The 25,069-nt window shown below is 43.5% G+C and overlaps 1 protein-coding gene, 1 pseudogene and 2 gene segments (V, D, J or C); all 4 read right to left on the bottom strand.

The window, feature by feature from the left end:
* LOC129395163 (immunoglobulin lambda-1 light chain-like) overlaps nt 1-25,069 on the bottom strand; it is a 735,232-nt gene that overhangs the window by 701,998 nt on the left and 8,165 nt on the right. The window lies entirely within an intron of this gene.
* LOC117978704 (immunoglobulin lambda variable 5-45-like) lies at nt 2,232-3,068 on the bottom strand. The segment is given in 2 exon segments: nt 2,232-2,602; nt 2,727-3,068. Coding segments are annotated over 2 exon segments (417 nt in total).
* On the bottom strand, nt 11,970-12,514 carry LOC100985939 (immunoglobulin lambda variable 9-49-like). The segment is given in 2 exon segments: nt 11,970-12,295; nt 12,432-12,514. Coding segments are annotated over 2 exon segments (372 nt in total).
* On the bottom strand, nt 13,684-15,975 carry LOC100986261 (set1/Ash2 histone methyltransferase complex subunit ASH2-like; annotated as a pseudogene).

Genomic DNA, 25,069 nt, shown 5'->3' with positions numbered 1-25,069 from the left:
CCACCTTAATGAACAGGGGGTCACCGAGGCTGAGCAGTGTCTCACATACAGGAGAAGGCTGCCCACGGCCCCCTCCCTGCCCACGGATGCGCTTCCTGGTGGATGCCCCATCAGCTCTTAGGCTGAGGGCAGAGAGAGGAGCAGATCCACAGCTAAGGAACCTGGACACCCAGAGGATCCGGAAGGAAGGGGCAACAGTTGCGACAGTGAGCCCTGGACAGAAGACACTGACTGTGGATTTTTTATGTGATTCTCCTCAGGAACCCTCACAGACAAACCAAACCCCAGTCTCTACGTGTCTTCAGGGTGCCGGTCCTTCCAGGTCCTCTTTTTGTCACTGCCCTAGGCCCCAGGCATCCTTCTTCTATGAGTCACAATGGACAGTCTCCTCTGCAGGGTGCACCCTCCTTACCACATCTGACCCCACACCCATCTTCTCATTCCTCCATAAACCATCCCCTGCTCACTTCCATTAGCATTTTTACATCATTCTAGGATCACAGCCTCCCAAGGATGTCTCTGCAGGATATCCATGTTGCAGAGAGCTCAGACCTTTGACAGGACCACTGTGCCTGGGCCACCTAAGGCTGAGCATTTCTCTTGCTTCTCTTCTACAGCAGCTCTAGGCCAAGCCAGATCCAGACCTCTCAGAATGCTGAGCCCACGTTTTCTTAAGTGTCAGACTTCCGCTCTCACATATGGGTCTTGGGTCACACAGGCTGGATTCTCCTTTCTTGTCATCTTTCCCACAGTTTCAGAGCTCAGGAAATGATCAGCACACCTGCACCAAAAGGAGAGGACACCTGTAGGACCAGGCTGAAGGCTCCTGGACTTCTGGGTCACACTGGCTGGATTCTTTCTTGTCATCCCCACCTCATCCACACCCACCATGTGTGGGCAGCTCCTTTTGCTTCTAGAAACAAGTTGATTCTGTTTCCTTTGGGGAGACCAGTAAGAAAAGGAGTTATCGTCCCTGAACCCTTGCTCTGCTTTCAGTAACACAAGTGACAGTAAAAGTCTTGGCATGAACTGGTGTTGGTCACAGGCAGGGATAAAGGAGGGATGGGGCAGAGAGGATGAGTGGGGCAGATCTTTCTCTCATTTCCCCATGGGACAGGAACCCTTGGTAACATGGAGTCAGGATGCAGCTGTGTGACACTGATAACCAGCCAGTCCTCAGGCTGGAGCGCAGAAGTTGTCCAGGAGGCTGTGGGAATAAACCCAGAGCAGGAGAATCAGGCTTGGACCCCTGAGGGAAAATCACTGATGTCCTAAGTCACAAAATTAGGGGCTCTTTCTGGGAGGGAATGCCCAATGTTTCTGCTGCTCCCCATGCAGAAAAAGGTGACATTGAGATGGGGGCCTTCTCAAGAGTTTCCTGGGGAGGAGTCACTTGAAGCAAACAGTATCTGTACCCAGATGTTCCACAGACTCACTACTAGAACCTGACTCAGTGAGAACCTCCAATGGTGTAATAGAGGAGAAGAGAACACAGGCCCTGAGGGATCAGCAAACCCACCCTCAGCAGTCCCCGTGGTCCTGAGTGGAATGAGCTGCAGGAAAGTCACATCCCTGGGACCTACTTCCCCCATGGCCAAGGAGCAGCCTCAGCCTTGCCTCAGCCATGGTGGAGCCTCCCCTTGACTCTCTCATGTCCTACATAGAGGTTTTCCGGCCTCAGGTCCACAGTTACCCTCAGACGTAATCCCATCTCCTGACATTTCCACTGAAATGCAGGTACCCAGGACTGAGCCAGGTCAGCACTATATCTGGAATTCCCTGACCTGTGTCCTCATGCAGCATTTCATATTTGAGTGCCTTGTTCCTGGGACACAGTGAGCCTCAGACAGCCCTGAGAACAGACTAGTGGGGATGGAAGGGGAGGTCTCTGCTTGTACGCTGGAAGAGCAGAGTCCATGATGCAGGGCACTGTTCACCTGCTAGGATGTCCCCAGGCTCTGACCATGATGTGAGCTAGGAAAGCCTCATTTTGCTTCTTTCAAGAACAAAAGTCCAGCTCCGCAGGCAGTGGTGTTAGCACATATGGACAACCAGCCAACACTTCAGGGTCATGAGGTGCTTTGGTTTGGTTTTGTTTTACTGAGACTTCAGAAGAATGGATGGGAAATTGAGAGAAGAGCCTTTTACAACTAGAAAGTTATTTCCAAATTTAGTTTGTCCCTTGGCTGGTTATTTTAAAATTTAAAAACTGTTACAGAACAAGACCCAGATCAGGGTGAAGTTTTTGTCCCGCTTCCCCATCTGTGTGTGTCACTGTGAGAAGCGCTGCTGTGCCAAATCATACAGTAATAGTCAGCCTCATCCTCAGACTGGAGCCCAGAGATGACTAAAATCCCTGCATTGGTCGAAGCATCTTTGGATCCAGAGAAGCGGCTGGGGACTCCAGAGCCCTGCTGCTTATCTGAGTCTGATTTGTACCTCAGGAGATACCGGGGAGGACTCCCTGGCTTCTGCTGGTACCAGTATATCCTGTAGCTACCAAGATTGATGCCACTGCGCAAGGTGCAGGTGAGTCTGGCTGATGCTCCAGGAGATGCTGAGAGGGAAGTTGGCTGAGTCAGCACAGGCTGCGAGAGGGAACCTGGAACACAGGCATTTATAGGCTTTAAGACAGAAACCAAGGTAATATTTTTTTTAGTGATCTTTGACACAAGAGTCAGAATCAGGCTGGGTGGCTGACCCTGGTCTCTGAAGTCTATTCCTACCTGTGCAGTGAGAGAGGAACAGGAGGAGGAGAGGAGTCCAGGCCATGGTGGACACAGCCTCTTACCCCACAGTGGGACTGGGCTGCCCCAGGCCTCCTTTTCTTCCCACCCTTGCAGAGGAGGGGCTGCTCATGCAAATGTGTTTCCACCCAGGGACTGCCGGGCCCCTCCTTGAGACCTGGGAATGCAGCTCAGCTCACTCTGCAGACTGAGCAGGAGGAAGGTTTGTTTTTCTTCTTGCAAGGCCCTGGGAGGAAGCACCTGTTGAGACCATACACAGGTCCCTGCTCAGGGAACTCTGCCAGGCCAGAGGAGACACAGCTGCTGAGTCCCCATCAGTGAGCACAGGGCCCAGCCTCAAGGCCTGGATTTCTTGGAGTGAATGCTCCTTACTGAGCAGCTGTGTCAGAACCACAGGTCAGCCCCAAAAGATCTGATGCTGGTCCCAGGAAACACACTTTCCCAAAGCTCAGAGACTTCAGAACCCAGCTGGTCTCTGCAGCTCTCCAGTCACTGTCTGTATTCACATATCCATGGTCTGATTCCCAGACACTGCTTCTATCATGCTATGCATTATTACTGTGATTTCTCACTCCCAGAAGTAGTCTTGGTCTGTGGGATGTGCAGCCATGTACATATATAACTTTTAAAGTTGTCAGCACCCCTGCATGGCATTCTAGAAAAATCGAATTTCCCACAAGTGCCATCAGGGTGGGCATCATGAAAAATGGGTCAGCTGAGGAGCTGGGTTGAAGGGCAGCTAGGGGTTGTTCAAAAGGACAGTGAAGAATGAGAATTTTCCAGGAAAAATAAATGATCCAATACATGTTAAAGACAGCAATTTAGCAAAAGTTATACATCTAATGGTTTCATATGTTTTATAGAGATTTGACTCAATTTTGTGATGTAGGAACATCAAGAGATTTTGTAGACTTTCCTGTCACAGTGTGACATATATCTCTGTTTTAAGAGGTTAGCCATTATCTCCCTAAGTAAAACGTCACTTTCTTCACAGTCGTTTCATATTTTTTGGTAAACGATTTGTCCTAAATGTTATACAATTTGTTTGTATCTTGATATTGCCACCTTTATTTTTTTGCTGGATGCTTTCAGGTTATTTGAAATATCAGTATTTATTTTACCTGCAAAGTGTTTTTGCAAGTATTGAATGCCAGAGGAGACAAAGGCAGAGACCATCACTTCTCAATGTAGCCACGTCCACTCTTGCGCTAACTGTGCAAATGGCCCTTGGATTTCTAGACTCACGAGGTGCTTTAGTGAATAATCTAGAATCAGGATCACTCACTTTTCTCAGGCACGCTCTCCTCAAGGCATTTGGAGACAGATCCCTCTCATATAGATGAGGCAGGGAAGGTACTACCTGGCTTAAACCCCTTCAGTAACTCATCATTCTTATTATAAAATCCAAATCCTGTGGCCTCTGAAGCATGCCCTTCACACTGTGGCCCCTGCACACACCCACAGCCCAACTCACAGCCCCGCCCTTGCTTTTAGGGCTCCAGGCTCACTCGCTTCTCTGTCCTGGGAAACCCTGAGCTCCTGTGTTTTCCATGTTCTCCACACCAGCTTCTCCTCTGCCTGTTGGGAGAAGACAGGCTTCTACTCAAAGTCAGAGTGTAAGCTTACATTTTGTCAACATTGTACACCGGTTAAAAGCAGAACAGTTACAAACAAGGATATTTTAAACACTGGTTAGCATGGAAACTTTTGAACCATACAAATATACAGATACTTTTCTAATGAATTGTTTGCACCGATCAGCCAAATTTGACCATCATCAATGTGGTTCATCTTGTTTAATTTTTCAACCCATTTTACCCATCAGCTTACTCCCTCACCGGGTGATTTTTACAACAGATCAACGAAGCAGTAAAATATAATTGGTACATAAATTAACAAATATATACATTTGAAGTGTTCCGTAATTTTTGTGGATTAAAGCAACACATTCCAAGGACCCTCACATTAATTGATCTGTAATCATCCATGTCTAAAGTTAATTTATTGTAGTAATTGGGAAACTGAAGGAAGCACAATGAATGTTAACAATTTGCAGATGCAGGACTCACAGCATTGCATATTGGGTTAGAATAAAGTCCAGTTGGGCATCTACTTTCCTAATTATTTATCGGCTTTACCCAGTTCTCCTAGTGGAGAAATATCTCTTCTGTGGACACAGAGCTCACAAACCCATCCTTCTTCCTTCAAGAATTTCCTTATCAAAGTCTGCTATGGGACTTCGGGTTGATGAGTTTAATGTTTGAATTGCATTGATCATATGGATGATTTAAAGCTCCGTAATGAATATTGTGAAGGAAGGATATCTAATGTAAAGTTTCTTAGTTATATAAATATTGCCAGACATTTTCCCAACTCACCCATATTAGCAGTTTATTTGCTCTCGAGGGTTTTCTGTCCCCAGAATTTGCTTTATGATCTACTCGCTTCCTGTGGTTTCTTTAATCAGGACTGGGAAAGCCCATCGCATCCTCTCCACTTTCTCCACATGAACCCATGGGATCCAGTATATATGGATCCATGACAATCAGACCATAAATGAGTGAACAGAGGCTGCGATTGGCAGCTGCAGAGACCAGCTGGGCTTTCAGGTCTCTGGGCCATGGGGAGGTATGTGTGATATATATTTGCATTTTTATATCCATATCCTTCTCCTGCTAACCAAATCCAAAGGCAAAAGTTCTTACTTAGTATCTTCCATTGAATGAGCTTGGAATCTCAAACACAAAATATTCAAATTTTTAAAAAAAATTATTATCTTGACCTCAGGTTTGCACCTCTTCCTGGGATTCCAATGTAGGTGAACTCACATATTTAATAAACATGTACTGAGTCTGTCCTTAGTGCCAGGAAGTGTTTTCAGCAATGACAAGACAGAAAACAGCCAATAAACAGTCTCATGGAGGTTGGATCTCAGCAGGGGAAACACAGTGAATAGAGTCACTAACTGTAAAGAAACATCTTCATGTGGATGATCCCATCCTGACAAGTTAGTCACCCTGGGGATTTGAAGCCCATTGCTGACAGCTGAGAGACATGCATTTCTATAACCCTGAAGAATGGATTGACTTGTGCAGAAGTTGATGGTGTTTTTTTTTGACCATGTATCTTATAAATAATCCTGCATCGACAGGATGGGGTCAATCTCCTTGGCCTCACAAATGGCTAGGATCTCACTGTAAGGGAGAAATAAAACAGAACATTCCCATCCTCAGGAAGAATTCCTAAGGACAATCAGACAACTGAGTGTGAAGAGGGAATTAGTCATCACATAACCTCTCTCTCTTGCTCTCTTTGTGATGGAGAAAGAGCAGCAGAGATACAACAGCCCTGGAACCCTGCCCTGGGAAGGAGACAAGGAAGAAGAGAGGTAAACAGAAATGTAAATAAGGATGCCTGGGCAGGAGCTGAACATCCGTCCCTCATCCAGACACAGAATCCTGCCTGTCCACTGCTCTCCAGCTTTTCAATTGACCTTTACCCCCACACATCACGGAGGACCCTGGCACATAAAGACACCTCAGGAACCTCTTGCCGATGCTGGGCTTCAGCCCTCACTGTCCCACACCTCCAAATCAGGACTGCACAGACCGCAAATCAGTGTGCCCCCAAATCAGCTACTTCAGCACTGACACCTCCCGTCTCATGGTTTCTGACAGAGCTCTGGGAGGTTTGATCATGAGCCTTAAAAGCAGCCCCTTGAGTGTGTAGGGCATCATCCCATGAGCTCTACAGTGCTCTGTCCCGACCCTTAGTGCTTTTGCTCAAGAGAAAGTAACCAGGTCTCTGTCCAGGTGTGAAAAGTGATGGTTCAAATAAATCTCACTGAATAAGAGGGAAGGGCAGCAATGAGTCCTGAGTCCTATGAGCTTTCCAGAGAGAAGAGGAGAGTGACATGCTTGATCGCAGCTGCAGGCTGTTGTCAGGTTTCCATCACAAGGACAAGCTCAGGGCCTCAACCTAGTGACCTCTTTCCTCTAGTCCTTCTCACCATGGTGTGGGTCGTGCACATTCCTCCCAGCTCAGCTGCTACATCAGATGCTAGATACCTCATCTCTCATGCACAATGCCACTGCTTTCTAACTGGACCTTTTGCCTTCACACTGTCCCCTCATTTTTTGTCTTCCTTGGAGAAGCTGGACTTTCCTCCTAAATCTCAAACAAAAGGCTGTGTCTTCCTTGCTTACAACCCACTAAAGGCGTCCTATCATTCTCCCCCATCTGGCCAGTGTCACCTCTTTGATACACCACAATATGCCTTATTCCCATTGACTTCTTGACCGTCTCTCTTTAGTTTGGTGTCAGCCCTATGAAGACAGGAACCTTGTCTGTCTTGGTAACTCTGTATCCTGAGCCCTCCCCATAGCCTGGCACATAGTAGGTCTTCAGTAGACAATAAGGATGATTAGACCTCTGCATTAGTGCATGTGCCTGAGAGAGAGCCACCTGGAATCTGTCCCTGCCTCCCCTGACCCATCTTGGGTCTGTCCCCAGAGCAGCCTGTTCCTGGAATCAAAGGCTTTCTGATTCTTTTGAAGCAGTCTGACAATGTGCCGTTGCTAAGGACTCCCTCTGTGGGCTGGCTCTGAGAGAACAAAGCTGTATTCTCTAGATCACTGTCCCTGACTTGAGTCCTGGGCACTGGTTAGTGGCAGCACCAGGAAACATACACACAAACAGTAAAGAGCCCAGTTGTCCTGACAGTGGGTGGTGCTGCAGGTAGCTCATACTCATTGGAAACCTGGTGTGCCTTTGTCTCACTTCCCCAGACTGCAGCACTGTGGGGACCTCGATGGAGCTGCCTAAAGCCAACAGTTGAGATCAGCCCAGAGATGCTCAGCAATGCCTCCTTGCCAGACCGGTAGCCTGAGATTCAGTCCTGGATCCCTGCAGGTGGATATTCGCCGCAGGATATGGATATAAATATATGGATCCGTACATATGGATCAGAGGTTTGGGGGCACTTCCTGGTCATTGTTGGTACCAGGACACAAGCCCAAGACCCTTATTGCTGCTGCTTCCAGTGCAGGAGATGGTGACTGGTTTAGCCACAGACAGACTGGTTAAACTGTTATACTAACTATTATCTATATAAACTATTATATTGAACTCCACTTAAACTTTTGTGTCTGAAGAGTGAGCTCTATTTAAATACAGGGATATTGTTTGTGGTATCCTTGTAGTGATTCGTAAGATGCAGTACACACTTACATTTATTGGCACTTTTTTTTCTAGATATCGCTGGCCTTTATATGACAATGTGCTGTAAATGAATAGTTAGGATCATCAGCCTAGAGTTGATAACTGAGCTTGGAAAGGTGAGGAGAAACTAACAAGAGTATATTATGTGAAAAACGCCTAGCACTGAGGACATAAGATATTATTGAGTAGTGACACAGTACCCCAGGAAGGACACTGAAAGGAAGAGTCCAATGTGGGGGAAAAGCAGGAGAGGCCACTCAGGGCTCTTAATTGTAGGCTTTGGGTCAGATCAGCCTGACTCTGATTCCAGCTCCCAGGACACAGAGGAAGAGGGGGACTGGGATAACACCGCTGTGCCCAGGACCCTATGAGTGGAGAATCTCAGCAGCAGCCCCCAGATGCCTGCGGAGCAATTGTGTTGGGATGAGAGTAGATGGGGTCTCACAGGGAATGTATGGCCAGAGGGAGAGCTCATTGTGCTGAGCCCCTGGGTTTGGTTGTCACTTCAGGAGGGGCAGCTGAAGAAGAGGCACCTGTGTGCTGGTGGTCAGTTGTGCCACTGGTTTCATTTCTTTTTTAAAATTTAAAAAATTTTTAAGGGTACATAAGAGTTGCTTAAACTTTCACTTTTTGAACTTTCTCCATTCTCATTATTAACTGTGGGAAGAGGAGACTATGATGAACCTTTTTTTTTTTTTTAATGCTGCTTTTAAAAAATAAAAATGGGATCTCAGGCTTGTCTTGAACTCTTGACCTCAAGTGATCCTCTTGCCTTGGCCTCTCAACATGCTGGGATTACAGGCGTGAGCCACCACGCTTGGCCTAAAATGTTTCGATAGAAGATGTCATAATTACTTTTTCTTCCAATATTCTTTGTTATCTTAGCCTTGTATAATTTCACATATTTCTTTGCAGCTATCTTTGTGACTTTTTTTTTTTTGTAGAGAAGAATAAAGATAAATCATGTAAGATAGGCTTGTTTCAGAGAGGAATGAAGCTTGTCTCTCTAACACTCTTACCCTGCAGACATTCTTGCCCTGTGCCACCCATGCCCCCTTCTCATCACAGAACCTCCACTTCCGGGCCCTCAGGAGACCATGCAGAGTCCTGCGGAGTCTCTGGAGGGAAGATGCACTGTGGGCAGAGAGGTTGGCGCTTTTCTACTGTTGTGGTGCTGAGGTTTTCCTCCAGCAAACAGGAAGTCTCGGTTTTGGTACACTGGATTAAATTGTGGAGAAAGAACCTGCATTTACTGAGTATGAAGAGTGTTAAAGTTATGTAAACTTTATGTTTTGTATTATATTTTATAAATTAACTCAGTTTTGAGGGGTTTTAAAAATTTTTAATTTTTTTTAGAATTTTCTAAAATTTGGTGAGAGGGAGATTTTTTCTGTGTTTCCATTATGTTTCTTCAAAGCTTTATATGGTCCATTGCTATGTTTATCATTATACATAGGATCATTGTTGTGTTGTGTCACTAATATCAAACTTTGCTCCTGTAATTAAATTCTGGCCTGCCTGAATCTGCGTGTGTGTGTGTGTGTGTAACTTTTTATTTTGCCACTCCTATAAATAACTCATAACTGTGCAATTGATGATAGATCTTAGTATTGTGCTTTATGAACACATTGTTATAATAACATGTTGTGTTAAAAATAAAAATTTTGCAGCTTAGAAGAATATATGTGACCACTTTTTCTTGGGCCCTGGAGAACCAGCGTCAGGAGCCCGTGTTAGCCAGAAGCAGCAGCAGCCTCTGTGTGAAGAAGATGGAGATGTTAGGAGCACGAGGTGAGGCTGAGCCAGGGTGTGTGTGTCTGACGTCCCCATCTGTGCATGGGGTCCCCGCTTGATTCTCACGCTCTGTGCTTGAAGACAAGGCTGCCCTCACCATCACAGGGGCCTAGGCTGAAGATGAGCCTCAGTATTATTGTGCTCTGTGGTAGAGCAAGCAACCATCTCCACAGTGACAGATGCAGATACTCTGATATATTTAAAAATATTTTCAGTATAGGTCTAGTTTTGTACTTTTTGAAGTAGGAGGGTTTATATGAAAATAACAGTATTATAAGCTGAACTTGTCTCTCTCTCTTTTTTTTTTTCAGATTCTCCTCTGCTCCTGCAGAAGAAAAAAAAAAAGCGTCAAGACTTCTTACCTACATTGGTACATTGGCACCCAAACAAGTTTATTTATTAAGAGCTTAATGGGGGAAGAGTTTATAATGTTTATATCTACAAGAATATATTTACCCAATGTAATCAACCAATGTAATTACCCAATGTAATCAACCAATGTAATTACCCAATGTAATATCAACCTAAAGAAACAAAGGGAAATATCAACCAAAATATCAACCAAAGAAACATAGGGAAACTGTTTAGAACTCACAGACCTAAACCTGGGGAAGTAAACCAGGGATAAGTCTGAGAGCCATGTCCTTAATGAGGAGGGGTCACCCTATACCTGGAAATTCAGGAGCTCCTCAAGAGTACAATCTCAAGAGAAAGAGAAACTCAACTTCCCTGAAGTTTCAGAGTTCAGGGAGTAACCAGCAAAGACTGGGCCAAGAGCAGGGACATGTATGGGCCAGGAATGGGGCTGCACATGCTAGACTTCTGCTCTAGTTGTCATCCCACCCAGCAACCCGAAAGGCTGTTTGTGCTTAGGGGACAAAATGATTCTGTTAGCATTAAGAGGCCAGTAGAAAGGGAGGTATTTTCATTGAGTCTATAAACATAGACCAAGGATTGGGTATGAGAGGAGTTCAGGCAACAAGCCATGGGGGACACAGCCTCTGGACCTCACAGTTGGGCTGGGCTTCCCCAGGCTTGACTATTTTTCCTTCTGCCCTCAGGGAAAAGAAGAAGCTGTTCATGCAAATCCACTCCCTCCCTTCTGGCTAAATGAGACCCTACCTGATCACTGATTCAGGAACCCAAAAGGGGACATGAGGACAGAGGAGGTTGAGGAAGGAGCTGCTCTGAGTGTGGGCCCAGGAGGGTCCTCGAAGGAGCAGCTGTTGGGAACAGGCACAGGACCCTGCCCAAGAGGCTTTGCTGGACCCTGAGAGCACTAGGCTGCTGAGTCTCATCAGCGAGCACAGGGAGCAGCTCAGCCTCTGCCAGCCTGTGGCCAGTGGGGCTCACCCAGCTGTGAGCAGCCCCAAGGCAGGGCCTGGGACAGTTACCCATTGCTCCTGCTGGTCACAGCCCCATGTTGGTTGTCTACAAGGGTCCTCAGGCTTAATGCCTGGGAACTGGAGTCTGTAGTGGAGGTAGTCTTGAAAAGGGTTATTAACCTGTGAAATTTGACCTCAATCCAGGTATTTGTCATCAGAAAGCATTGCAGAGTGATTCCACCAGAGCTCTCTCCCTGCATGTGAAGGAATTCATTCTGTGAAGGCAGTGGGGGCCTCTTTCAGAATCTCAGATATAGAGCAGGCTCACATTCTCCTATCTTTGGTGTGTGTCCATTCTCTCTTTCTAGGGCAGCCAAGCACATGCACCATGAGAGCTCTGTGCACATGGAGGTGATTGGAGATGGCTGAAGTCCACGTCGATTATGTGACACTGTGAGTCAGGGTGAAGGCCTTGTGTCTCCAGGGAAATTGTCAGTTCCCATCATTGAATAGGCAGCTCACAAATGTTGAATATGGACAAAGGTCGTGGGAGCTGGTAACGGTGATTTCCTGATAAATGCACCTGTGAGCAGCTCCACAACCTGGAAACTTCAATCCCATCAGGGGACAGGTGAGTGGCAAAAACCACAAATGTTGGTGTGCAAACTTCAATGTTTCAAAAGCTCTTGAGAAAATATTTACACACAGGGAACATATGCTGTGAATTAGAACTCCAAAATGTCTGGGAAGGTGAAAACTTTAAATACAGAGTTAAGAGACAGCCCTCTGAAATGTGAGTCAGGCCAGTGGGAAGGAAGTGTGGACAGAGCAGATCAGCCGGGAGGTTTTTGTCTCACTTCCCCTCTGCCTGTGTCACTGTGGGTTACACGAAGTTGCTCCCACTGCCATGGTCTGCCCCACAGTGGTAGTCACTCTCATCCTCTTCCTGGATGTTCTTGATGGTCAGGTACCGATTCAGGCCCGAGCCCAAGACTGAGAAGCGATCAGGGATGCCATCCCCCTTGGATCCCACAATCCCACCAGTGCCCACTCGCATCACAAACCGGGGGCCCTTCCCTGGTCTCTGCTGGTACCAGTCCACTTTATAATTACTGTAGCCGCTGCTCAGGGTGCAGGTGAGTGTGACCGAGGCTCCCAGGGAGGCTGATGCAGAAGGTGGCTGAGTCAGCACAGGCTGGGAGAGGGACCCTGGAAACACAGACACCCATGAGGGCTCCTGTTGGTGGGTGGCTGATGAGCTGTTGGAGGGGAAGAGCAGGGATGGGGAGATGGAGGCTGGGAGGTGGGGGTCCCTTTGGGGGCCCAGCCCACTGCCCACCCTGACCTGTGAGGAGACTGAGGAGGGTGAGGAGCAGAGGAGCCCAGGCCATGGTGGAGCTGCTGCAATGCTGGGTTCTTCAGTCTCTCAGCTGAGCCTGAGGCCCTAAAGCCTCTTATCCCCTCAGTGAAGAAGTGGGCAGGGACATCACATTCCATGCAAATCGGCTCCCTCCCAGGGCTGGTGATTAACAAGGGCAGGGCTCAGAACAAGAGCTCAGGTCCCTTAGGGTTCAGAGTTTGCCTCCCCCTAGTGGCCAGGTGCTGCGTCACACTCAGGGCTCAGACAAGGCCTTCCTGGGCCCCTGCTTCACCTGGAGCCCAGGTGGGTGTCCTGGAAACTTCTCAGGCTCCATTTCTAATGTCTCAGGAATCTCCACAGTGCTTCTTTCCCTCTGGGGTCCCACAGTGGGATGCAGTGACTAGATCAGTTAATCCTGGAGCCCGCCCAAGGCACCTGTTCCAACTTTCATTATAGGATGGGCGAGCCCTTCAACTGTTACTCCACACAAACTGAAGATGTGTCCACACTTGTAGATGACCACCTTCTCACTCTGTCCTCATCTCATTTTATGTTGTCCATTTTCTAATCTCCTCTTATAAGGATGCCGGTCCTTATGATCTCATTTCATCTTAATTACCCTCTGTCATGCTCTGTCTCCAAATACAGTAACATTGGGGGTTAAGGCTTCAATGTGAATTACGGAAAATTTAGTACATAATGACCAGTAATTACAGTACTTTTTTAATTGATGAGAATGAGTTAGAATAGGATAAATATATAAGTGTGAAAAGGAAAATTTTATGAATATAACATTGTATATATTTTGACATTTGAACAAGTGTATTTTTAATTGTCATAAAATACACACAATGTAAAATTTGCCATTTAAATCACTTTTAACTGTAAAATTCAGCGGTGTTAAGTACATTCACAATGTGATAGAATTGCCTGGCATGGTGGCTTGCACCTGTAGTCCCAGCTACTCAGGAGTCTGAGGCAGGAGGCTTGCCTAGACCCAAGAGTTCAAGGATGCAGTGAGCTATCATTGTACCACTGCACTCCAGCCTGGGCAACAGAGCAAGTTACCACCTCTGAAAAAAAAGTGATACAGTCATCACCACTATGAATTTCCATAACTTTCTCATCATCCCAAGTGAAGTCTGTACGCTTTAAACGTTTATTTCCCCTCCCCACTCCCCTAACCTCTGGTAACCAGTGGAGAAGAGGGTGATTGGGAAACTGGGTGAGGGAGAACTCAGGGCTCTGAGACACAGTCCAGGAAGAAGCAGAGCAGAGACAGCACCCATGCTGGCTCTTGGGAGATGCTGCTTGGGCAGGTGAAAGCTTTCTGTGGCTGTGTTTCTATCCCTGCATGACCACGTTGATGCAGGCTGCCCGCTGTGGGATGCAGGATCAAGTCTCGTGGGTCCCATGGCAGTGTGTCCTGTGACTCCGCCTTTCTCCCCAACAATGTGTCAGAGACAAACACTGACAGCCTTTTGTTGGGGCACTTGACACATAATTCACTACCTCTTCCTATGTGCATTCCCTCCAACAGTCATGTTACGTATCCTCCAGAGACTTCAGAAATGTCCTGCTTTCAGTCCAATTCTTTCATGATGGTCAAGGGGAATTGCATCAGTAGAACATGGATTCTGCTTGCCAATATGCTAAAGAGAGTTTGAATCTATGGTAAAAACAAATGAGATTGTACTATAATTTTGATATCTAATACTATTCATATTGATCGTGTGCCATTCTTTTCTGGGATCAGAAATAACTTTGGATCATGCGATCTCTATTTGGTGTCCTTTGAACATTTTCTTCATGTGTGGTAGCACTGTCTCATGATGCTGCAGGGCTTGGACTTTTGAATGAAGATGTTTGATCATTTGATACACACATGCACACACACACACATACACACACACACACGAGAGAGAGAGAGAAAGAGAGAGAGAGATCTGTGGACAGTTGCGCTGGCATAGGCTGGCCTAGGATACAAGTAAGGAGAGAAGGCAGGTAGAATAAGATGACCCTCAGTGTCCTTATGTTTGCCCCTGAAGGACTTTCTTGTCCAGTGATTGAATCCATTTCTAGCACCAAGACAGCAGCCAGAGTGTGCTCTACCAGAGCATCCCAGCCCACGTCACTCATAGGGCAGTAAGCGAGATCCTTTGGAGGATACTTCAAGCACAGTCCAATGTTCTTGGAAATTATGCAGTTGTTTTCTGGTAAGATTGCTGGAAAGTAAAGCCCCTTGAAAATATCTTTGTAAGCCACGCCTTGACTAACACCATTTTTATAAAATCTTATCTCACTGTGGGAAGTCTCTTTTAGGCTCTTCTCTGCTTTAGTCACAAAGTCTTTTTCCTCAAAAAGATACTTATCTTTGTAAGTATCAGGCAATGACTTGACTGTCTTTGTTTCTTCAGGAAGATTCATATAAAATCCCAGGATGTCTCCTTGTCTATAGCTAGAAGAGTAGTGTTTGCCAGTGGACTGGTGGAACTTCATTCCCTTTAATTCTCCCAAGAATAGTTAAACTTATCATAAACTAAGGAAGCTTGACAGTTATCTAAAGACTGGGACCAACCCAGTCTGGCAGCAGTGTCTGGTGGCATCTCATCCATGGTGATATCAAGGTAACCCATGAGAATCCCGTACCATAGAGTAGACCTTCTTGTTCAACCACAGTCAGCCAGCAGGTCACCGGAGACTTTTAACTGGGGAGCTCAATTATGTCAGGCTAACAAAACCTGTTCATACAAGCAGCCTCTGTAGAGGTCTCCAGGAATAAGGAATTTTGCCCAGCAGTCAAGTTCAAGCTTCTGAGGACCAAAGGCGTGGGGATCAGTCTCAGCTAGAATATACTGGTAGTTATCTTTGTTCAGTGGGTGCTCTAAGGTGTATGAGAGGGAAGGCACTGAGCAGAAAACCCTGGGCCTTCTTGGTGGTCCCTGTGATCTCCCCATTCAGCTGTTTGCACTGAGCTTCTTTTCCTTTTCTCTGCTGCTTCCTGTTGCTGTTCCCTCATTCAGATTCTCACTAGTAGACAAGGTATTGCTTTGTTTTTGTTGCATAAACAGGACCAATGTTACCAAGGTCCTGGTCCAAAAGTTCCAATCTAGGGTCATCTCCTTTTGGTTCTTTACTCACTAGATCCAGTGGTTCCTTTACCAAGAATATATCACTTTCTTTACTCATTGTTTTCACAATTGTATTTGGTCAAGTCATTTTCCCAGGTGTCTGAATGATTGTTGTGCACTTCCAGTATTTACGATAAATGGTATAATAAGCTTATCTTTGGAAAAGGTTGTCTTTGGATATTCATCCTCTTTTTGTGACTGCCATGTCAAGTTGGCCAAAGCACTAAAGCACATTTCCTTCACGTTTGCTTGTATCTGGAGGAAATAGGTATTCTCACTATGACTGCATATATTGCAATGAAAATATAGTTAGTCATGAAAGGTAGGCAGGATGAAGTATCTATGCCAGATATTTCAACTGTGAACCATTTTGGAAAGCAACAGATGCCCCTTTCCAGCTGAAGCAGCTGCTACCACTGCCACCAGCTTCATCTCCCCCTCTTCTGCAGCCCTTGCATTTGTGGCCACTCCTGGGCTGGGTCCGGCACCTGCGTGCTATCATTATGCCCCCACCCCGCCCCAGATTTCTTCACATTATTCTGAGTCCCCTGTAATGAGGCACCTCCTGCTCTCTTGGATTGTTAGGATGCTGCAGGGCTGGCAAAAAATGAAAGATGTCCTGGATACTTGTGCACGCTCTCCTACTACTGTATCTTTCTACTGTTCTTGGAAGTAGAGCAATGGTGCCAAATATAAATCTTCCTCTTTTTGACTGTGGTAAAATATTCAAACATAAAATTTGTTATCTTCACCATTCCATGTGTACACTTCAGTGTCATTAAGTAAATCAACTTGCTGTACAATCACACTGCTACCATCCATCTTCAGAAATTTTTCATCTTCCCAAACTAAAACTTCGCAACCATTAAACAAGAACTGCCCGGCTCGGTGTGGTGCTCACTTCCTTGATTTCAGCACTTTGAGAGGCCGAGGTCGGTGGATCACTGGAGCCCAGGAGTTCAATATTAGCCTGAGCAAAATGGTAAAACCCCATCTCTACTGAAAAATACCAAAAGTTAGCTGAACATGGTGGTGCATGCCTGTAATCCCAGCTACTTGGGAGGCTGAGGCATGAGAATCGCTTGAACCCAGGAGGCAGAGGTTGCAGTGAGCCAAGATTGTGCCACTGCACTCCAGACTGGGTGACAGAGGGAGACTCAGTCTCAAAAACAAAACAAAGCAAAACTAAACTAAACAAAAAACAAATAACTGTCCATTCTCCCCCTACTCTCCACCCCAAGGACCTGGGAAACTTCATTATACTTCTTGTCACGGTAGCTTTTACTACTCTAGGTACCTCATATAAGGGTAATCAAACAATTTTTGTTCTTTTGAAGCCAGCTTATTTCTGCTGGCATGATGTCTTTCAGGTTTATCTGTGCCATAGCATGGGCCAGAACACTCTCTTTAAGGCTGAATACTATTCCCTTGTGTGTGTATACTATATCCCATTTATCCATTAGATGGACACTTGGGCTGCCTCTACCTTTTAGCTATTGTGAACAACGCTGCTATGAACAAGGGTGTACAAATTTCTCTTTGAGACCCTGCTCTGAATTCTTTTAGGCACATACCCAGAAGTGAAAATTCTGTTAAAATGGTAATTCTATGTTTAATTTTTTGAGGAACTGCCATAAGGCTTCCACAGTGGATGCATCATTTTATAGTTTCTCCACCACTGCATTAACAGTGACAATTTCTACTCATCTTTGCCAGAACTTGTTATTTTCTATTATTTTGGTAACGCCATCCTACTGGGTGTGAAGTTGTGTATTATTGTGGTTTGATTTGCATTTCTCTAATGATTAGTGATGCTAAACATCTTTTCATGTGCTTACTGGGCATTTATTGATCTTCTTCAGAGAAATATCTATTCAAGTCTTGGGCCCATGTTTTATTCAGATTGTTTCTATTTTTTTATTCCTGTTGAGTTGTAGGAGTTCTTTCTATATCCTGGACACCTTACCAGATACAATGTTTGCAAAATATTTTCTGACTCCATGATTTGCATTTTCACTCTGTTGATAGAGTCCTTTGTTGCACATAAATTTTACAATTTGATGAAATCCAATTTATCTATATTCTTCTTTTTCTTTTTTTTTTCTTGGGCTTTTGGCGTCAAATACAAGAAATCATTTCCAAACCCAATGTTGTTAAACTTCTTCCTAGTGTTTTCTATTAAGATTTTTACAGTTATGGCTCTTCCATTTGGGTCTTTTATCCATTTCCACATTGCATGTGGATATCCAGTTTTCTCAAAAACATTTTTTATGGAGTCTGTCCTTTCCCCACTCAATGGTCTTGCTACCCTTATTTAAAATCATTTGACCATATAAGTAAGAGATTCTTTCTAGGTGCTCAATTCTATTCTATTTGTCTCTGTGTCTGTCTATCTGTACCACTCTGCTTTGATTGGTGTAGCTCTGTAGTATGTTTTGAAATCAGGAAGTGTGAAATCTCCAACACTGTTCTTCTTTTAGAAGATTATTTTGGCTATTTGGAGTCCTGTGATAGTCTATGTAAATTTTAGAATTAATTTTTTCTACTTTTGCAAAAAAAAATTATTGGAATTTTAATAGAGATTGAAATGAATCTGTAGATTTCTTTTGGTTTGTATTGATTTCTTAACAATATCAAGTTTTTCAATTCATGAACAAATGTTTTCTTTCCATTTATTTGTGTATTCTTTAATTTCTTTTAGCAATGTTTCTTTCCATTTATTTGTGTATTCTTTAATTTCTTTTAGCAATGTTTTATAATTTTCAGTATAGAAGAGTCCCCTTCTTGATTCTTAAGTATTTTATTCTTTCTGATGCTATTGTAAATTGAATTGTTTTCTTAATTTCATTTTGGGTTGTGTCCTGTCTTCTTGTTTCCTGTTTGGTTGATTAAGTATAGAAATATAAGAACCCTGTTTGTTTGCTTGTTCGTTTGTTTGTTTGTTTTTGAGACAGGGTCTCACTTCATTTCCCACGCTGGTATTGAACTCTCTTGATCCTAACCAATCCTTTCACCTCAGCTTCCCCAAGAGCTGGGATTACAGGTATGAGCCATCATGGCTGTCCATTAGATGGTTTTATGTGTTGATTTTGTATTCTGAAATATTACCAAATGTATTTAATAGTTCTAACAGTTTTTGTTTTGGTGGGACTTATTTTATTTATTATTTATTTATTTGTTTGTTTATTTTACTTTAAGTTCTGGGATACATGTGTGCAGAACCCGCAGGTTTGTTACAGAGGTATATATGTGACATGGTGGTTTACTACACCTATCAACCTGTCATCTAGGTTTTAATCCCTGTATGCATTAGGTATTCATCCTAATGCTCTCCCTCCCCTTGACCCCCAGCCCCCCGGACAGGCCCTGGTATACGATGTTTCCCTCCCTGTGTCCACGTGTTCTCATTCTTCAACTCCCACTTATGAGTATGAACATGCAGTGTTTGATTTTCTGTTCCAGTGTTACTTTGCTGAGAATGATGGCTTCCAGCTTCATCTATGTCCCTGCAAAGAACATGAACTCATTCTTTTTTATGGCTGCATAGTATTCCATAGTGTATATATCCCACATTTTCTATATTCAGTCTGTCATTGATGGCCATTTGGATTGGTTCCAGGTCGTTGCTACTGCATAGAGTGCTGCAATAAACATATGTGTCCATGTGTCTTTACGGTAGAATGATTTATAATCCTTTGGGTATATACCCAGGAATGGGATTACTGGTCTCAAATGGTATTTCTGGTTCTAGATCCTTGAGGAATCGCCACACTGTCTTCCACAATGGTTGAACTAATTTACATTCCCATTGACAGTGTAAAAGCATTCCAATTTCTCCACAGCCTCACCAACATCTGTTGTTTCCCGACTGTTTAGTAATGGCCATTCTAACTGGTGTGAGATGGTATCTCACTGTGGTTTTGATTTGCATTTCTCTAATGACCAGTGATGATGCGCTGTTTTTCATATGTTTGTTGGTCACATACATGTCTTCTTTTGAGAAGTGTTTGTTCATATCCTTAGTCCATTTTTTGATGGGGTTGTTTGTTTATTTCTTGTAAATTTGTTTAAGTTCCTTGTAGATTCTAAATATTAGACCTTTGTCAAATGGGTAGCTTGCAAAAATTTTCTCCCATTCTGTAGGTTGCCTGTTTACTCTGATGATTGTTTCTTTTACTCTGCCGAAGTTCTTTAGTTTGATTAGATCCCATTTTCAATTTAGCTTTTGTTGCCATCGCTTTTGGTATTTTCATCATAAAGTATTTGCCCACACCTGTGTCCTGAATGGAATTGCCTAGGTTTTCTTCCAGGGTTTTTATGGTTTTGGGTTTTACATTTAAGTCTTTAATCCATCTTGAGTTAATTTTTGTATACGGTGTAAGGAAGCGGTCCAGTTTCTGTTTTCTGTCTATGGCTACCAGTTTTCCCAGCACCACTTATCAAATAGGGAATCCTTTCCCCATTGCTTGTTTTTGTCAAGTTTGTCAAAGATCAGATGGTTGTAGATGTGTGGTGTTATTTCTCAGGTCTCTGCTCTGTACCATTGATCTATTTATCTGCTTTGGTACCAGTACCATGCTGTTTTGGTTACTGTTGCCTGGTAGTGTAATTTGAAGTCAGGTGGTGGGATGCCTCCAGCTTTGTTCTTTTTGTTTAGAATTGTCTTGGTTATCCAGGTTCTTTCTTGGTTCCATATGAAATTTAAAGTAGCTTTTTTCTATTCTGCAGAAAAAGTCAGTGGTGTCTTGATGGGAATAGCATTGAATCTACAGATTACTTTGGGCAATATGGCCATTTTCACGATATTGATTCTTCCTATCCATGAGAATGGAATGTTTTTTCATTCCTTTGTGTCTTTTCTTATTTCCTTCAGCAGTAGTTTGTAGTTCTCCTTGAAGAAGTCCTTCAAGTCCCTGTAAGTTGTACTCCTAGGCATTTTATTTTCTTTGTAGCAATTGTGAATGAGGGTTCACTCATGATTTGGCTCTCTGCTTGTCTATTTCTGGTGTGTAGGAATGCTTGCGATTTTTGCACATTGATTTTGTATCCTGGGACTTTGCTGGAGTTGCTTATCAGCTTAAGGAGTTTTTGGGCTGAGATGATTGGGTTTTCTAACTATACAATCATATCGTCTGCAAACAGAGACAATTTGACTTCCTCTCTTCCTATTCAAATACGCTTTATTTCTCTTGCCTGATTGCCCTGGCTAGAACTTCCAATGCTATGTTGAACAGAAGTGTTCAGAGAGGGCATCCTTGTCTTGTGGTGGTTTTCAAAGTGAATGCTTCCAGCTTTTGCCCATTCAGTATGATGTTGGCTATGGGTTTTTCATAAATTCCTCTTATTATTTTGAGATATGTTCCATCAACACTTAGTTTATTGAGAGGTTTTAGCATGAAGGGATGTTGAATTTTATCAAAGGGCTTTTCTGCATCTATTGAGATAATCATGTGGTTTTTGTCTTTAGTTCTGTTTATGCGATGGATTACATTTATTGATTTGTGTATGTTGAACCAGACTTGCATCCCAGCGATGAAGCCGACTTGATTGTGGTGGGTAAGTTTTTTGATGTGCTGCTGGATTCAGTTTGCCAGTATTTTATTGAGGATTTTCGCATCAACGTTCATCAAAGATATTGGCCTGGAATTTTCTTTTTTTGTTGTGTCTCTGCCAGATTTTGATATCAGGATGATGCTAGCTTCACAAAATGAGTTAGAGAGGAGTCTCTCTTTTTCTATTCTTTGGAATCGTTTCAGAAGGAATGGTATCAGCTCCTCTTTGTACCTCTGCTAGAATTCAGCTGTGAATCTGTCTGGTCCTGGGCTTTTTTTGGTTGGTAGGCTATTAATTACTGCCTCAATACCAGAACTTGTTATTGGTCTATTCAAGGATTCAGCTTCTTCCTGATTTAGTCTTGGGAGGGTGTATGTGTCCAGGAATCTATCCTTTTTTCTAGATTTTCTAGTTTATTTGCATAGAGGTGTTTGTAGTATTCTCTGATGGTAGTTTGCATTTCTGGGAGATCAGTAGTGATATCCCCTTTATCTTTTTTATTGTATCTATTTGATTCTTCTCTTTTTTCTTATTTATTAGTCTAGCTAGTGGTCTATCTAGATTGTTAATCTTTTCAAAAAACCAGCTCCTGGATTCATTGATTTTTTTGAAGGGTTATTCACGTCTCTATCTCTTTCAGCTCTGCTCCGATCTTAGTTATTTCTTGTCTTCTGCTAGCTTTTGAATTTATTTGCTCTTGCTTCTATACTTCCTTTAATTGTGATGTTAGGGTGTCAATTTTAGATCTTTCCCACTTTCTGCTGTGGCATTTAGTGCTATAAATTTCCCTCTACACACTGTTCTAGTTGTGTCCCAGAGATTCTGGTACATGGTCTCTTTGTTCTCATTGGCTTCAAATAACTTCTTTATTTCTGCCTTAATTTCATTATTTACCCAGTAGTCATTCAGGAGCAGGTTGTTCAATTTCCGTGTAGTTGTGTGGTTTTGAGTGAGTTTCTTCATCCTGAGTTCTAATTTGATTGCTCGGTAGTCTGAAAGACTGTTTGTTATGATTTCCATTCTTTCGCATTTGCTAAGGATGTTTTACTTCCAATTATGTGGTCAATTTTAGAATATATGTTATGTGGCACTGAGAAGAATGTATATTCTATTGATTTGGGGTAAAGTTTTCTGTAGATATCTATAGGTCCACTTGGTCCAGAGCTGAGTTCATGTTCTCTCTTATTTCCTTGAGCAATGGTTTGTAGTTCTCCTTGAAGAGGTCCTTCACATCCCTTGTAAGTTGTATTCCTAGGTATTTTATTTTCCTCGTAGCAATTGGGAATGGGAGTTCACTCATGATTTGGCTTTCTGCTTGTCTATTGCTGGTGCATAGAAATACTTGTGAATTTTTCACATTGATTTTGTATCCTGAGACTTTACTGAAGTTGCTCATCAGCTTAAGGAGTTTTGGGGCTGAGACGATGGGGTTTTCTAAGGATGGGATATCCTTGTTCATTTTCTGTCTCATTGATTTAATATTGACAGTGGAGTGTCAAAGTCTCCCAGTATTATCATCTGGGAGTTTAAGTCTCTTTGTAGGTCTCTAAGAACTTGTTTTATGAAACTGGGTGCTCCTGTATTGGGTGCATATATATTTAGCACAGTTAGTTCTTCTTGTTGCATTGATCCCTTTACCATTATGTAATGCCTTTCTTTGTCTTTTTTGATCCTTGTTTGTTTAAAGTCTGTTTTATCAGAGACTAGGATTGCGACCCCAGCTTTTTTTTGCTTTCCATTTGCTTGGTAAATATTCCTCCATTCCTTTATTTTGAGCCTATGTGTGTCTTTTGATGTGAGATGGGTCTCCTGAATATACCACACCAATGGGTCTTGACCCTTTACCCAATTTGCCAGTCTGTGTCTTTTAATTGGGGCATTTGGCCCATTTACATTTAAAATTAATATTATTATGTGGGAATTTTATCCTGTCATCATGATGCTAACTCGTTATTTTGCACATTACTTGATGCAGTTTCTTCATAGCATCATTGGTCTTTATATTTTGGTGTGTTTTTGCAGTGGCTGGTAGCAGTTTTTCCTTTCCATATTTAGTGCTTCCTTCAGGAGGTCTTGTAAGGTAGGCCTGGTGGTGATAAAATACCTCAGCATTTGCTTATCTGTAAAGAATTTTATTTCTCCTTCACTTATGTAGCTAAGTTTGGCTGGATATAAAATTCTGGACTGAAAATTCTTTTCTTTAAGAAGTTGAATATTGGCTCCCACTCTCTTCTGGCTTGTAGGGTTTCCTCAGAGAGATCTGCTGTTAGTCTGATGGGCTTCCCTTTGTAGGTAACCTGACCTTTCTCTCTGGATCCACTTAACATTGTCTCCTTCATTTCAACCTTGGTGAATCTGACGGTTATGTGTCTTTGGCTTGCTCTTCTCGAGGAGTATCTTAGTGATCTTCCTTGTATTTCCTGAATTTGAATGTTGGCCTGTCTTGCCAGGTTGGGGAATTTCTCCTGGATAATATCCTGAAGTGTGTTTTCCAATGTGGTTCCATTCTCCCCGTCACTTTCAGGTACACCAATCAATTGTAAGTTTGGTCTTTTCACATAGTCCCATATTTCTTGGAGGCTTTGTTCATTTCTTTTCCTGCTTTTTTGTCTTATCTTGTCTTCACACCCATTTCAGTAAGTTGATCTTCAGTCTCTGACATACTTTCTTCCACTGGTTTGGTTCAGCTATTGATACTTGTGTATGCTTCATGAAGTTCTTCTGCTGTGTTTTTCAGCTCCATCAGGTTATTTATGTTTCTTTCTAAACTGATTATTCCATTTAGCTGTTCCTGTAACCTTTTATCAAGGTTCTTAGCTTCCCTTCATTGGGTTAGAACATGGTCCCTTAGCTGAGAAGAGTTTGCTATTTTGGTGGAAGTTTTATGGATTTTCTACATATAAGATGAGGTCATCTGAAAACAGAGATTATTTTACTTTTTCATTTCTAATTTCTTTTCTGTTTATTTCTTTTTCTTGGCTCATTGCTCTGGCTAGGTCTTCCAATACTATTTGGAATAGAAGTGGTGAAAGTGCGCATCCTTGCTTTGTTCCTGAAGTTACAGGAAATATCTTCAGTCTTTCAGATTGCACATGATGTTAGCTGTGGGAGTTTCATACATAGGGTTTACTATGTTGAGGTAATTTCCTTCTATTCATAATTCACTGAGTGTTTTTGTCACGAAAGGGTGTGGGGTTTTGTGAAATAATTTTTCTGTAGCCAGGGTCTTACCGATTTGCATCTGGAAAAGCCAATCTGTTCTATACCCACCCATACCTTCTCCACTATATGCCTGGTGTTAGAGAGGAAGGAATACCTTGTGTCCTTCAGGGGCCAGGGGCCACTCCACCAGACCCACAGCAGTAGTCACCTGTGTGACAGGGTGGGGGAGCAAAAGAGGCCCTCATGGGTAAAACTGTGGACTCTGCTTGAAGCCGTAGTAGCTCTTACCTCTCTATAGATGTTGACTGAGATGGGGCTACCCCTGCCACCCTGGACTCAGACATAGGCAAGGGTCCAGGGACAACAGGGGACTGGACCAGAATCAGAAGTAATAAGGTGAGGGGACTAGGCTCAGGCTCCTGTGGCTAATATTGGGTGACAGTTATAGGGAGTCACCCCATTTGTCCCAGAGTTGGTGGCTGTGTTGATGAGTCTTTCAAGGAAGCCAGTTTCTTCCTCACTCTGACCACCTCCAGCTGATAACCCCTCTTAGATTGATCAGGTTTGGATGGCCCCAGAGCTTCCATTAATGGGATATAGTTTAAAGATAAGGGTATGGAATGATTGCTTCATGCAAATCAGCCCTCTTCCCTTGTCTCCCAGCCCCTTCATAGGATCTCAATGCTGACAGTCACCTGCCCACATTTTCCAGGCGGGGTGGAGAAGGCCAAGCTGGCTGCACCCAGTTTCCTGTGAGGACACAGCTGCTGAGCTCAG

The sequence above is a fragment of the Pan paniscus genome, chromosome 23 (genome assembly GCF_029289425.2).
Source record: "Pan paniscus chromosome 23, NHGRI_mPanPan1-v2.0_pri, whole genome shotgun sequence".
Classification (NCBI taxonomy): domain Eukaryota; kingdom Metazoa; phylum Chordata; class Mammalia; order Primates; family Hominidae; genus Pan; species Pan paniscus.
Note: the sequence above shows the minus strand (reverse complement) of the source record. Positions and strands in the feature narration are given on the sequence as shown.